Source organism: Pyrgilauda ruficollis, unplaced genomic scaffold (assembly GCF_017590135.1).
Source record: "Pyrgilauda ruficollis isolate IOZ18807 unplaced genomic scaffold, ASM1759013v1 scaffold242, whole genome shotgun sequence".
NCBI lineage: Eukaryota > Metazoa > Chordata > Aves > Passeriformes > Passeridae > Pyrgilauda > Pyrgilauda ruficollis.
The window spans coordinates 186,778-201,543 of record NW_024523734.1 but is presented as its reverse complement, the minus strand read 5'-3'; the positions used below and the strand labels follow the sequence as shown (position 1 = coordinate 201,543).

Genomic DNA, 14,766 nt, shown 5'->3' with positions numbered 1-14,766 from the left:
ACAGATAAAACCAATTAATCTTGCAGTGTTTGAGGTGATTCCCAAGAGCCTGGCAGCGAAGGGGAGCTGAACCCACCAGGTTTCATGATGTGAGTGTGTGGAAAATGATTTTTTAGGGAGAAAACACTTTGATTTACCTCCTGTGATTGTTGCTTCCTGCTGAGCTATCCAGGATGGATTTTAGTGCACAAATCCCACTCCACCCCAGCAAAAGGAGGGTTTTCTTCTCCCGGGACACCTCGGCTGTTGCTGACACAATGCCGAGTGCTCTGGAGTCATAAAGGATCACCAGAGCTGTGGGGCCAGCGAGGGTTAACGGGAGCAGATGTTGGAGAGTCAATGGCCAGGGAAGAAAAGAATGGGACACGTTCGGGATAAATCCCACCTCCTCAATGCCCGCCCTGACGCGGCAAAGAGCAGCTGGAAGGAATAATGGATGAGCTGAACCAGGTGCTGCATTTCTCTGCAGAAATGCGGGAGCCAGAGTTTGAAAAGAGCTGCTAAGGCAGGCGAGAGGTCCCTCCCTGTGCCACGGATCCGGTGGGACAGGCAGGGCTGGGCCCGGTGCCTCCAGCCCTCCTGCCTTCCCTCTAGGAAAAATCAGGGAAAACCTGTCTCTTTTGGACCTTCCCCTCTCCTTTGTCTTGGCAGGGCTGGGAAAAGTGCTGCCAGTGAAACCAAATCCTCCAGGTATTCACAAACTCTGCTCTGTCATTCTGCTGCACATCATGGAATAGCTGGGGTTGGGCTGCAGCGGCAAAGCACAAAGGATGGGACAAGGGAAATAAATACGGATTTAGATCCTGAGGGCACGATAAAATGGCTGGGACACCTCGGCTGCCTTTAAAAGAGTCCAACAAAACCACGGAGCAGCATCAGTTCCCGTTTCCCTCCTTTACTTTCTCTTTCTACTGTTTGCCTGAGGCCAAATCTTCAGGATGGAGTTATTCTCACCTCGGGGTATTCCTCGTGCTGGAAGATTTCACAGGAGACTGATACAACTGGAAAATACAAGAAAAATAGAGGAAATTGATGTTTATTTTTTCCCATTTTAAATCTCACTTTTTGCTTGCCTGTATCCGTATAAACAAATGTATCTCCGGTGAAAGGAGCAACTGAAAAATGTCGGCAAAAATGGTGAGGACTGAGCTGATAAAGCTGCTCCGCACGCTCGGGCAGAGGGAGGGAAGGGCAGAGCTGACATTTCTGATGGAAGAAAAGCAGGATCACTGAGCATGAGGCCGGAGGGACCCCGAGAGGTCGCTGGCATGGAGCAGCACCTGCCGCCAGCAGAATCCGCTCAGCTCCGACCTTCCCCGGCAGATGTCTGTGCAGCCTGCTCCCGGAACGCCTGGGCAGCCACGGCTCCACAGCCTCTGCTGGCACTGCTTCCCAGCCCCCTCCCCATCCCCGTGTCACCCCGGCTTCCCCCGGCTTTGTCCGTGCTGCTTTTGCTGATTGCCCCTGGCTGTGGAGAACAATTCGCTGCCTTCCTCAAGCAGGGGGGAAATCAGAAAAACAAACGGGTTCGGATGCGGTTTTCAGCTCACCTTTGAAATTCACTGCATTTCGAAGCAAAACGCCGCCGGCTCTCCACGAGGGATCTCCACGAGGGATCTCCACGAGGGATCTCCAGGCCTTCCCACAGGAGAATCCCTGGGAAATGCGCTGAATGCAGCCGGGGCCTGGCAGCAGGGCTGTCCCAGCACGGAGCTCCTCAGCTGTCTGGGCAGGGCACCAGCGAGCTCCTGAGGATGGCAGTGAGCAGAGAGGGACTGAGGATGGCTGAGAGCCAAGGGGGATCAAAGCCAGCAGGGAAAGCCCTGTCCCCTCTCCCAGACCCAGGTGCTGGGCTCCCTAAAGCCACTGCCCTCTGCCAGCTCCTCTGTGCCTCACTCTTGCCTCTTTGGCCACCCCTTCTGCTCATTTTGCCCCATCCTGCTTTTCCCCTCTGACTACGCTTTGCAGCACTTCCATCTCCCCCTCCCTGCTCCTTTTTTCCTGCCCTCTCCTCTTCCCACTGATCCCACGTACAACACTCAGCAGTCTGAGGACAACAGACACCTTCAGAGATCCCCTTCTCCCCCACACCTGGATCGTCATGCACAGCTGGAGTCTGGAAGCTGCAAAAAGAATCTCTGCATTTTCTCCCAAATCCTTCCCGAAATCTCCTCTTTTCCAAGAGAACCCCACCAAGTTTGACTGGTCCTGTCTGCCGTGGCAGCCAGTGTTGTCTCACTGCTTCTCCGTGCTCCTCAGCCCACCAGATTGTCCCATCTGCCGTCTCTTGCCTCCATGTGAGATTCTCAGCTCTGACACCAGAGCTGCATTTTCACGCTGCATTTTTGTAGCTCCCAGCAAAAGGTGATGGAGACTCCTGGGTGCTCCTGCAGGATGGCTCCAATTCCTTTAATAGACGCAAATTGCACACACAGATTGAACCACTGAGTTCTGGAGTGGGTTGGGTGGGAAGGACCTTAAAGTTCATCCCATTCCAGGGACACATTTCATTATCCCAGGTTGCTCCAAGCCCCATCCAGCCTGGCCTTGGACTCTTCCAGGGATTCAGGGGCAGCCACAGCATCTCTGAGCAGCTGTGCCAGGGCTGGACAGCCCTTTCCATGAAGGGATTTGCCCAGTATTCAGTCTGAACCATTGGTACAACTTGAGGCTGCTCTCCCTTGCCCTGCCCCTGTTCCCTAGGCACAGAGCCTGATCCCCCAGCTGTCCCCTCCTCTCAGGGACTTGTGGAGTCCTTCAGACACTGTTCCCATGTCTCCCTGGGTCTCCAGCTCTCCCCACTGCCCGCCACTCTTTCCTGGATCTCTCTTTTTCCTGGACTTTCTCCCGTGGCTTCCATCTTTCCTTACATGACCTGCCCCAAACTGACCCAGCTCTTGTAAACCCTCAGCCACCCCCTGTGCCACCAAACAGCTCCCAGGTGGCTTTAGCTGGTTCCCACCAAACAGCTCCCAGGTGGCTTTAGCTGGTTCCCACCAAACAGCTCCCAGGTGGCTTTAGCTGGTTCCCACCAAACAGCTCCCAGGTGGCTCTAGCTGGTTTTCTAAGCACCCCAGGATGAGGTTGTGGGAGCCAGAAGCAGCCTGGGTGTGCTGTTTAACATTCCCATTTTTGCAGTCGCCGCTCTCTCGGTGGCAGCACAGCACCTCATTATTGTGGTGGGCATCTGCTGGCACTTGGCACCTCTCAAGGCTGGGGGGTTTAAGAGGTTTTAAAGCAAGCCAGTGTTGAGTTCCCAGCCTCCTTTGCCAGCCGCCTTCCTCCTTCCCTGGGTCCAGACCAACACTCCCTTGCTCATTCTCCTCCTGCTGATGGAGCCTTTTCTTCTTCTCCTTAATGATTCCTCCCTATTTCCATCTCAATTTGGCCTTTCTGATGTCTCCCCACATGCTTACGCTCCTCTTGTAACTGTCCTTAGTAATTTGACCTAGTTCCCACTTCCCATAAACCTTTTTTCTGGAGCCTGAGGTCAGTGAGGAGCTTGTATGCAGCCAGGCTGGTTCCTGCTCGGTTTCCTATTGGGATGGCTCCTGTGTGTGCTGCTTGCAGCGTTCCTTTGAAGTCCCGCCAGTTTCCTTTACTCCTTTCACTCCTAAACCTGCCTCCCCCCCAGAGATCCCCTTCTCCCCCACACCTGGATCGTCATGCACAGCTGGAGTCTGGAAGCTGCAAAAAGAATCTCTGCATTTTCTCCCAAATCCTTCCCGAAATCTCCTCTTTTCCAAGAGAACCCCACCAAGTTTGACTGGTCCTGTCTGCCGTGGCAGCCAGTGTTGTCTCACTGCTTCTCCGTGCTCCTCAGCCCACCAGATTGTCCCATCTGCCGTCTCTTGCCTCCATGTGAGATTCTCAGCTCTGACACCAGAGCTGCATTTTCACGCTGCATTTTTGTAGCTCCCAGCAAAAGGTGATGGAGACTCCTGGGTGCTCCTGCAGGATGGCTCCAATTCCTTTAATAGACGCAAATTGCACACACAGATTGAACCACTGAGTTCTGGAGTGGGTTGGGTGGGAAGGACCTTAAAGTTCATCCCATTCCAGGGACACATTTCATTATCCCAGGTTGCTCCAAGCCCCATCCAGCCTGGCCTTGGACTCTTCCAGGGATTCAGGGGCAGCCACAGCATCTCTGAGCAGCTGTGCCAGGGCTGGACAGCCCTTTCCATGAAGGGATTTGCCCAGTATTCAGTCTGAACCATTGGCACAACTTGAGGCTGCTCTCCCTTGCCCTGCCCCTGTTCCCTAGGCACAGAGCCTGATCCCCCAGCTGTCCCCTCCTCTCAGGGACTTGTGGAGTCCTTCAGACACTGTTCCCATGTCTCCCTGGGACCCAAGCCCTCCCCTCTGCCCGCCACTCTTTCCTGGAGCTCTCTTTTTCCTGGACTTTCCCCCTGTGCCACCATCTTTCCTTACATGACCTGCCCCAAACTGCCCCAGCTCTTGTAAACCCTCAGCCACCCCCTGTGCCACCAAACAGCTCCCAGGTGGCTTTAGCTGGTTCCCACCAAACAGCTCCCAGGTGGCTTTAGCTGGTTCCCACCAAACAGCTCCCAGGTGGCTCTAGCTGGTTTTCTAAGCACGCCAGGATGAGGTTGTGGGAGCCAGAAGCAGCCTGGGTGTGCTGTTTAACATTCCCATTTTTGCAGTCGCCGCTCTCTCGGTGGCAGCACAGCACCTCATTATTGTGGTGGGCATCTGCTGGCACTTGGCACCTCTCAAGGCTGGGGGGTTTAAGAGGTTTTAAAGCAAGCCAGTGTTGAGTTCCCAGCCTCCTTTGCCAGCCGCCTTCCTCCTTCCCTGGGTCCAGACCAACACTCCCTTGCTCATTCTCCTCCTGCTGATGGAGCCTTTTCTTCTTCTCCTTAATGATTCCTCCCTATTTCCATCTCAATTTGGCCTTTCTGATGTCTCCCCACATGCTTACGCTCCTCTTGTAACTGTCCTTAGTAATTTGACCTAGTTCCCACTTCCCATAAACCTTTTTTCTGGAGCCTGAGGTCAGTGAGGAGCTTGTATGCAGCCAGGCTGGTTCCTGCTCGGTTTCCTATTGGGATGGCTCCTGTGTGTGCTGCTTGCAGCGTTCCTTTGAAGTCCCGCCAGTTTCCTTTACTCCTTTCACTCCTAAACCTGCCTCCCCCCCGATCCTGCTTCCCGCTCCTCCAAACATCTCGGCGTCCCTTGCCTTTATTTTTCCCTTTTCTCCATGAGGGGTGTGAGCTTGGCCGCTCCACGCTCAGCCTTGGCCCCTTTTCCTGCTGCCCCTGTGTCCCGAGGCAGTCTTGGTGCTGGTGGCTGGCTGTGCCCCCGCTGTCCCCCTCCCAGTGGCACCATCAGCCCAGTGGCAGCGGTGACACGGAGCAGCCGCCGTGCCCAGAGCCAGCCCAGCCCTCGCCGGCGTCAGCGGGCGCGTGCCCAGCTCCTCGCTCCCACACTGGCCATTGCACAGCTCACCAAGTTAAGAGGATTTCGCTTCTCTCCTCTCTTTAAAGCCAACACGGAGTGGGTTTAGTGCTGGAATCGCTCCCTGTCGCAGCCAGGCTGTGGGTAGTGAGTAATTGGTATTTCCCAGCACCAAACGCTGGGACCCCGGTGCTCTCTGGCTGCACAAGCCCCAGTTACAGCCCCTCCCAGCCAGGAGGCAGCCCAGCGCTGGTGGGAGCACCACGATGTCACCAGAGCTGCTCCCAGGAGCTCCCCACAGGGACCCACAGGACCTGTCCCCTCCCAAACTTCTGGCTCGTTGTGACGGGTCCCAGGGTTCCCCACACAATCCTCCTGTGCTGGGGTCAGCAGAGCTGCTCCCAGAGATGGTCCAGAAGGTTTGGGAATGCTTCTTCAAGCCTGACCCTGCTTCCCCTGGGAGCTGGAGCTGGAGGTGGGGCAGCAGGGGTGGGATCCATGCCACCACTGTCGCTGTGTGTGACTGGAGCCGCCGTGAGCAGAGCCCGGCGGTGCCGGGGTGGAAGATGGGGCACAGAAGCACCAGGCAAGGGAAGGGACACAGCCTGCCTCATCTTCCAAAAATTCACCAAGGGAAAGGGTGTGGGGGCAGCCCTCAGGCAAGGAAATGTCCTCAGAGGTGTCTAGAAGGGGACAAGGGACAGACATGGCACTGCCAGCTCCTGGCACCAGGGAGGGGCAGACCAACCTGCAATCCCAAGGGAGCAGTGTCCTGCAGCGAAGGCGTCAAGCAGAGTTTGGGGTGTGTGGGGGCTGACGGGGACCACTGAGCTGCTGCCACCTCCCTGTCCAGCCCTTCGTGCTCCTGAGCAGCATGGTGATGGGGACACGGCTGGTGAATCAAGGTTTGGTGGCTGAGCTGGCACTTGTGGCCCTTGAGGACTCAGCCAGCCATGGGGACTCTCAGCTGGTGAATCTGGGCTCACACCATGAATGTGGGCTCTTGGTCTGTGACTGGGGACCCTGGGCTGGGAACTGGGGCTCGTGTGGTGAAGGGGGACCCTGGGCTGGGAACTGGGGCTCATTTGGTGGATCAGGACTCCCCCAATGAATCCCGACTCCGGATATTTTGTCTCAGGCAGCCGGAGCCTGTCAAGGGAAGAAAGGCTCCTTGTCTCGGGGTCGTGGCTCTGGTCCTGTTATGTGTCTGCGAGAGAAAAGAGGACGGCAGAGAGGAGGACAGGCCACTGCCGATGCCAGCTCCCTTCCCGCAGCCCGTGCCAGCCCTTGCTGCCCACAACGGGCCCGTCTCCCCTCCCAGCAAATCAGCCAAGCATTGAAATTTAATAGCCCTGGCCTCTCTGCATCCCATGGTCAGGCCTGTGATTAAAGCCCACGTGTTGCTTTGCTCGCTGGAGGCGAATTCCTCCGCAGGGCCGGTGACAGCAGCACGGAGCACGGCGCGGGCTCCTCGCCCTCTCCCGCGTCCGACCGGCACCGATGGGAGCGCTCGGACAGCCCGGCCATCCCCCGAGCCTCCCGCTCCCTCCTGTGCGAGACAGAGCGGAGAGAGCCGCGGCTGGGCCGGGCCGGGCCGGGCCGGGCTGGGCCGGGCTGAGCTGGGCTGGGCTGAGCTGGCGGCCCCGGGACAAAGGGAGCCGCAGCAGGGACACAGCCCAGCGGCAGAGGGGCTGCAGCGGCACGAACGAAGGCTGTGCCCTCCCGGAGAAGCAGGAGCACATCGGGCAGGTGAGTAGGGTCTGGGGGAGCGGGAACAGCCCGGGGGAGTGATGGGGTCAGAGCAATGCCCCAGAGCTGGGGGACAGGGGGACAAACCCTCCCGTGCTCCCAACCTGGCTATGAGCAGGAGCATCCTTAACCTGCTGGAATCCTCATGACCCACTTTGGTCCTGATCCCAGTAAGTCCCTACAGCCCATGGGGGCGAGCAGCTGCAGCCAAGGATGGCTCCTGAATCCAGGACTCCTCTGTGGGTCATCCCTCACGGCCCGAGACAGGAGCTGAGGAGCCACTGCCTGGCTTTGTGCAGGGCACTGTCCCACCCCTGCCCAGCGGCCACGCTGGGCTCCTTGGGAGGGACAAACACAGCTGGCGAGGGAATGTGGGCACCACCCCGAGGTGGGCACCTCTGTGTGACAGGTCCAGGATGGATGGGCTGTGCCAGGCTTGAGGGTCTATGCCGTGTCACCCTCAGCTCCGTGGTGACACTGTGCGCGATGTGCTGTGCCAGTGCCACCTGCACAGTGCCACCATCCATAGTGGGTGGGCTGTGCCAGTGTCACCTGCACAGTGCCACCATCCACGGTGGGTGTGCTGTGCCAGTGTCACCTGCACAGTGACACCACCCACCGTGGGTGGGCTGTGCTGGGATGGAGGGGCTGTGCTGTGTCACCCTCCCCTCCATGGTGGCACTGTCCCCAGTGTGCTGTGCCAGCCTCACCTCCACACTGTGAGCCTTGGTGACACCCTGGCAGTGTCTCCCCAGGCAGTGTCTGGCTGGGCAGACCCACAGGCGCCGTGAGGGAGGATCCCCGTGAGGAGCAGAGGGATTCCAGATCCCAGCAGCCCTGGCTGGACTCGCTCCTTGGCTGCCCCACCCCACCCCGTGTGTCCCTGCATCCCACCTTGCTGACTCCCTCCGAGGGCAGCTGGAGATGGGGGGTGGCCTTCCCCACCCTGCAGTGCCCCTTCCGTCCTCTGCCCTGCCTCCCCCACAGCACTGCACCCTCTGGGGTTCCCAATCCCCTCTGACATCGCTGGCCTCACACAGCCATTTCCTCTCCTCACGCACGAGCACAGATCCTCTCCTGTCACAGCGGTGCCCATCCCACTCCTGCTCCATTTCCCTCCCTCCCATCCCACGGGAAGCTTACACCCAGCCTCTGCCCGTGCCAGGACATCCCTCGGGGTTTGCTCGGACATCGTCATCTCCTCTCTGCACCACCAGCACATCCCTTTCATTGCCGTGTGCACGTCCCCAGTGCTTTATGCACGGCTTTACCTGTCCTAGAGCTCCGTGCTGGGAGGGGATGGCAGAGACCGAACCTGCAGTGCAGGCTTGTTCAGCGTGGCGACAGAGATGCTGCAGCCAGGGGGAAGATCTGAGGATTCCACACCGGTGAGCAGCTCGCCGTGCCCGCCGGGATCGGCTGCCGGCTCCCGCCACTGCCCCTCCGTTCTTAATCTCCCGAGCAAGCCGAGAATTAATTATTAATTAGTTATTCAGCGGCTCCCAGGACGCCTCGGGAACATCCGATCTGCGCAGAGCTGCGGCTTTGGCTGCCCCTGCCCCGGGAGAGCACTGGCCGCACCCCGAGGTGCTGCACCCTTAACGCCCTGTGGGGATGAACCTTTAATGCCATGTGGTGGTGGACCCTTAACCCTGTGTGGTGATGAACCCTTAACACCATGTGGTGATGAACCCTTAACTCTGTGTGGTGATGAACCTTTAATGCCATGTGGTGGTGGACCCTTAACCCTGTGTGGTGATGGAACCCTTAACCTGTGTGGTGATGGAAACCTTAGTGTGGTGATGGAACCCTTAACCTGTGTGGTGATGGACCCTTAACTGTGTGGTGATGGAAACCTTAGCGTGGTGATGGAACCCTTAACTCTGTTTGTGATGGAACCCTTAACACCATGTGGTAATGAACCCTTAACTGTGTGGTGATGGAACCCTTAACCCGTGTGGTGATGAACCTTTAATGCCATGCGGTGATGAACCCTTAGCTGTGTGGTGATGAACCCTTAACACCATGTGGTGGTGAACCCTTAATGCCATGTGGTGATGAACCCTTAGTGTGGTGGTGAACCCTTAGCTGTGTGGTGATGAACCCTTAATGCCATGCGGTGATGAACCCTTAGCTGTGTGGTGATGAGCCCTTAACACCATGTGGTGATGAACCCTTAATGCCATGTGGTGATCAATGGCTTCGTGTCCTCTCTCCAGGGAACCCGGAGGCTGGCACGTGGGTGAATCCGTCTCCAGAAGAAATCAGTTCCTGCTGGAAGCAGACAGAGCCACGAGGGGAGGGTGGGTGGGAGTGCTGGGGGTCCCTGGGGAGAGCCCTGTGCCATGCTCGATGCCAGGGGACGGCGACAGGGCCGGCCTGACCTTGCCAAACCACTGGGACAATGGCACCGGTTCTCCTCCACACAGATGGAAACTGGGAGCTGGGGGGTGATAACTGGGGCATTTCACCCCAAATCCCATCCTGGGCAGCTCCACTGAAGGAGCCTGCTGGAGCAGGGGTGGCTGGGAGCCATCACCCCGTGTGCAGCCACGTTGTTTGGGGGGACCTTATGGGGACAGGGATGGAGCAAACCCTGGAGCAGCCCAGGCGCCTCCACCAGACATCCGGGGTGTCCCAACTGCTCCCAAGCGTGCCCAGGGTGGCAGGATGCGCTGCACCCCTGGCCTGGCAGAGGCAGGAGAGGGTGACAAGGGGGGACCAGGCACCCACCACCCCCGGGTGACGCTCACACGGGAGCCTGTGGAAGCAGGGGCTGCATCCCTGCCGAGAGGCATGAATGGCCATGCTGGGAGATCGCAGGCACTGGCAAGAGGCTTAACTTTAAAAAAAAAAAAAAAAAAAAAGGTTTATTTATTTCAAGATCTTACTTTTTTTTTTTTTCCTCCTTTTTTGTTGTTTTTACCTGTATTTCAAAAAAAGTGGGGCAAAAGTACAAAAAAAGTCAGTTGCGGAACGGCAAAGGTTTAGAAATCACAGCGCGGAACGAACCCAAGCGAGAAACACGGAGCACGAACCAAACACCCCCACGACACGGCCGAATTATTACCGGAATTTTTTGTTTTCCTCAGTACAAAACACACCAAAGCATGCCACGGAGCGGGAGGGACGCGGGGCGGGAGCAGAGGCGGCGGCGCGGGGGGAGCCCGGCTCGGGCCCCGCCGCCCGGCCCCGCCGCTCACGTCAGGTTGTTCTGGAGGCAGTTCAGCTCCCCCGCGTCCTGCTCCCCTTTGCCGCCTTCGTGCTTGGGCGACGTCGAGTTGTGGATGTTGAACGGCTCCTCGTCCTTCAGGCAGGATTTCAGCGAGTCCTGCAGCTTGTGGGCAGCGCTGGGATCGTCCTGCGGGAGAGAGGGGGGTCAGGGCAGGGCCGTGATGGGGCGACACCCACTGAGGGCACCCACGTCCCCTTGCAGAGAGCCACTGGGCGGACAAATGTCCCCTCCCAGCTCAGATGGCGGCACGGGGGGACCTCGTAGCGGGGGGACAAGGTCCGACCGCCCCGCGGTGACGCCGTCCCCAGCACAGCCTCCCCAGCTCCCGCGGCTCCCACAGCGCCCAGGAGCTGTGCCAGCCTAGGAGCCCGTGCCAGCCCCGGGCGCATCCCCCGGCCATCCGCCCACCGCTCCCGCCCGACTCCGCTTCCCGGCCCGGCGCATCGCCTCGTCCCCGCGACAACCAGCCAGTCCCGGCGGCGCTTGGCAGGAGCCCAGAGGGGCTGGCTTTATTGCGGTTCCTCAGCGTACAGCCGGTGCCCCCGCGCCGCTGGCAGAGCCGGGCACGCCTCTTCCCGAGGTTCCCCCGCTGCAGCATCCTCCCGCGCCGGGGCCGGGCTGCGCCCCGAGTCTGCCCCGCGCCCCGGGAGCAGCGGCCCCGCCGGCACCGGCACCGGGCTCGGGCTGTCGGGGGGCGGCTGTGCACGGTCCCGCTGGGGGGGCAGGAGGAGCCCGGGCCTGGGGGCTGCCAGGGCGGGCCGCGGTGGTTCCGGTGCTGCCGGTGCCACGCGGAGAGCGGCAGACGGACGGGGACAGCCAAGGGCCGGCGTCACACAGGGACAGGGTTCTCCTCTCCTGGGCAGTGACTCCGGCCAGTCCGGAGCTGGTGCCATTGGCTGCAGCATCCCCAAAAACCCCTTCCCGGGGGTGCTGACCCTGCCGACCCCTCCTCATCCTCAGAGTGCTGCCGCGTCCCAGGCACCGTGTGCCGAACCCTCCAGCTCCGGAGGGGACGGGGGATGTGGCAGCGCCCGGCGACACGCCGGGGAGCGGCACCGAGTTCATCCCGAGCTTCATCCTCTCGGCAGCGGGGAGGGAGCCGGCCCCGGAGCCTCCTGCCAGGGCGGCCGGGCCGCGCCGACGCTAGGGCTGCTAAAGGCGGTCGGAAGACGGGGAACAGCGGCCGTGGGTAGGGGAACGCTAAAGGGACCTACGCTCCTCCTCCGGCTCCGCAAAGCCCTTGGCTTCTCTCTGTTCCGAGTCGAAAGACAGCAGGTTGGAGGGGGATCCTGGGGATGCCGGGGGTGCCCCCCAAGCACGGCAGCAGCCTGGAGCGTCTCATCCTCCAGCAGCCGGAGCCATCCGCTGCTCCTGCCCGGCCACGCTGCAGCCAGGGAGCATCGCCTGCCCCGGCTGTCCCCTCCCTGAGCATCCGGCACAGCCACCCCTGCCACCCCCACACGGAGCCAAAGCCATCGGGAGCTCGGGATGGTGGCTCCCGGGGAGCCACGTAGGCAGGAGGGGACGGGGAAGGGACAGCGGGGTGACACTGCCCCCCTGCCCGGCCTAGGTCCAGTTTAGGTCAGTGGAGACCCGGCAGCGAGGGGACAGAGCTGTGACCATGGCAGGATGGGGATCATGGGATCATGGAGGGTTCAGAGGTCAGCAGACAGAGGGACAAGGAGGGGATAGAAAGAGGGACGGGGGGACGGTGCCACACTGCTCCTTACGTTTGGGTGGGAGCCCTCGGCGATGGTGGAGAGGGAGAAGTTGTCGTTGTGCAGCTCGGACGGGGTGCGGTATCTGCGGGGTCAGGAGAGCAGGGCTGAGAGCAGGACCCCCACACAGCCCCCCGCGTTTTGGGGTGACCCTGCTTTTGGGGGGATAACTGTTCCCAGTGCTGGAGGTCTGCGGGGTAAGTGTGCCCAGGGATGGAAGTGTGGGCTAAATACCCCCATATCTAAGGGCTTTGGAGGGATAAATCTTCCCTGCTCTGGGGCTTTGGGGTTTTGTAACCCCAGCTCTCAGGATTTGGGGAGCTAAATGCCTCCAAGTCTGGGGTCTTGGGGACTTACTGTGCCCAGAGACAGAGGTCTGCAGGCCCAAATGTCCTGAACTCTGGAGGATTGGGGACTAAATGTCCCCAGGGACTGAGCTGGGGCTAAAGGAGCCCAGTGTGACATTTTGGGGTGACCCCAGCTCTGGGCCTTTGGGGGTAGCTGGGCTCTGGGCAGGAGAGCGGGAAGGGCAGCCCGGGGCAGGGCTGGAGAGGGAGACCCGGGAGCTGGCACGGAGCCTCCCTGCTAATTACACTTGGCATTTCCACACACTAATTAACAGCTCATTAGGGACCGGGCTGGGAAGGCTCCCTCCTCCCCGCTCCAGGAGCTGGCCAGCAGTGGCTGGGGCAGGGGGGTGACCCCAAACCCTTCCCTGTCACCCCCCAGCCCTGTCCCCGGCCGGAGCGTCCCCGATGGCCGCCCAGCCGGTGTCCCCAGCTCCCAGCGAAGCAGATTAACTGGTGCCAGTCAGGAGCAGCTTTAAGGGATTAACAGCGGAGCAGGAGCCACAGCCACGTCTCCCGCCTCCGGCAGCTTTCCCACCCACCGCCACCGCGTCCCCGGCGGCACCGGGGGTCCCGGCGAGGCCAGCAGGACGGGCTGGCAGCAGCAGGGCAGGGGGCGCGGGGCCGGCCCGGGGTGTGCCCGTCACTCACTTGGTCTTGCGCAGTTTGCTGTTCTCCGTCTTGAGCAGGTAGAGCTTCTTGGCGAAGAACACGGTGAGCATGAAGAGCAGCAGCACCACGAGCGCGGCCGAGCCCACGGCCACGCACATCACCTGGAAGTCGGTGACGATGGACTCGCAGCGCGTGCCCTTGTGCCACGTGTAGTCCTGCGTGTTGCACCTGCCGGGGGACGCGGTCAGAGGCATCCCCCGCCCCAAAACGCATCCCCCCGCCCCAAAACGTGCCCAGAGCATCCTCGGGGGATGCGGTGTGTGTACCTGCGGGGGTTACGGGTGTCTGAGGGGGATGGGACGAGGGGGTGACACCCGAGGGGGGTGACACCGAGCGAGACGAGGACACTGGGGCACGCCGGGAGCGGGGTCGGGGTCTCCCAGACGGTGCCGGTGCCCCGCACCGGCGGCTTCCAGCCCCAGCGGCGGCGGGAGCAGGGAGGGGTCCCCCCGGGCGGGCGGGCTCGGTGCCAGCCGCAGGGCACATCCCGGTGCGTGCGGCACAGCCGGCGCGGCCTCCCGGAGCAATCTGCCGGGGCCGATTAGCGCGGCCGCCCGCAGCCTCGGCCCTGACCTAATTCCTGGGCAGCCGCCGCCCGGGGGGCAGGGAAACCCCCCTGCATCCCGGGGGATGGGGCTGCGGGCATGGAGAGCCCGGAGTGGGGTGCCGAGGGGCTGGAAAGGTTCGGAATGGAATGAAAAAGGATGGAAAAACTGGGAACGGGGTGTCAGGGGCATGGAGAGCCCAGGGATGGAGCACAGAGAATGGAGAGCCCAGGGATGAGGTGCATGGAGGATGGAGAGCCTGGGACTGGAGTGTGTGGGGAGGGAGACTCCAAGGATGGGGTGCATGGAGGATGGAGAGATGGGGAGTGGGGTAACAATGGATGGAAACACTGAGAATGCCAGGCCGGGAGGATGGAGAGCCCAGGGATGAGGCAGAGGAAATGGAGAGCCCAGGAATGAGGTACTTGGGGTGAGAAAGACTAGGAATGGGGTGAAAGGGGTGGAGATGCCAGGAATGGGTTGCAGGGAGATGGAAGCACTGGGAATAGCGTGCATGGGTGGTGGAGAGCCCAGGGATGGGTACAGGGGGATGAAGAGCCCAGGGATGGGATGCATGGAGTAGGGAGAGACTGGGAGTGGGGGTGCACAAGGGCTGGAAGGACTGGGAATGGGATACACAGGAATGGAGAGCCTGGAGATGGAGTGCAGGGGTGGGAACACTGGGCATGGGGTACAGGGGATGGAGAACCTGGGGAGGGAGTGCAGGGGATGGAAAACTCTGAAATGGGGTGCAGGGGATGGTGAGCCCCGGGATGGGGTGCAGGGGATGGTGAGCCCAGGGATGGGGTGCAGGGGACGGTGAGCCCCGGGATGGCGAGCCCCACACCCCCAGCCCGCGGGGCCCGTCCCTTACCGGCAGAAGGCCCCGTGGCTCTCCACCAGGTAGCACTGGCCGCCGTTGTGGCAGTAGCTGGGGACGAGGTCGCAGAGGGAGCGGCAGGAGCTGTTGTGCCGCACGTACCCGCTCCGGCACTCGGAGCCGTTCTCGGGCGGGCCCCGCTCCCCGGGCCGCGGCCAGGCCGTGGGGCTGCCCCCGGCCAGCCCCGGCGGCGGCGGCG

General features: G+C 60.9%; 1 protein-coding gene across 1 annotated transcript in view; it reads right to left on the bottom strand.

Annotated features, from left to right (window-relative positions):
* Positions 1 to 10,075: 10,075 nt before the first annotated feature.
* Positions 10,076 to 14,766, bottom strand: part of CSPG5 (chondroitin sulfate proteoglycan 5) — a 7,379-nt gene continuing 2,688 nt past the window's right edge. The window contains exons 3-6 of the mRNA XM_041470220.1: positions 14,562 to 14,766; positions 13,122 to 13,310; positions 12,136 to 12,208; positions 10,076 to 10,531 (exon numbers count right to left, since the gene is read on the bottom strand). The exon at positions 14,562 to 14,766 is cut by the window's right edge and continues 5 nt beyond it. Coding sequence (XP_041326154.1) covers positions 10,370 to 10,531; positions 12,136 to 12,208; positions 13,122 to 13,310; positions 14,562 to 14,766 — 629 coding nt within the window. The 3' untranslated portion in view covers positions 10,076 to 10,369. The remainder of the gene's footprint in view (positions 10,532 to 12,135; positions 12,209 to 13,121; positions 13,311 to 14,561) is intronic.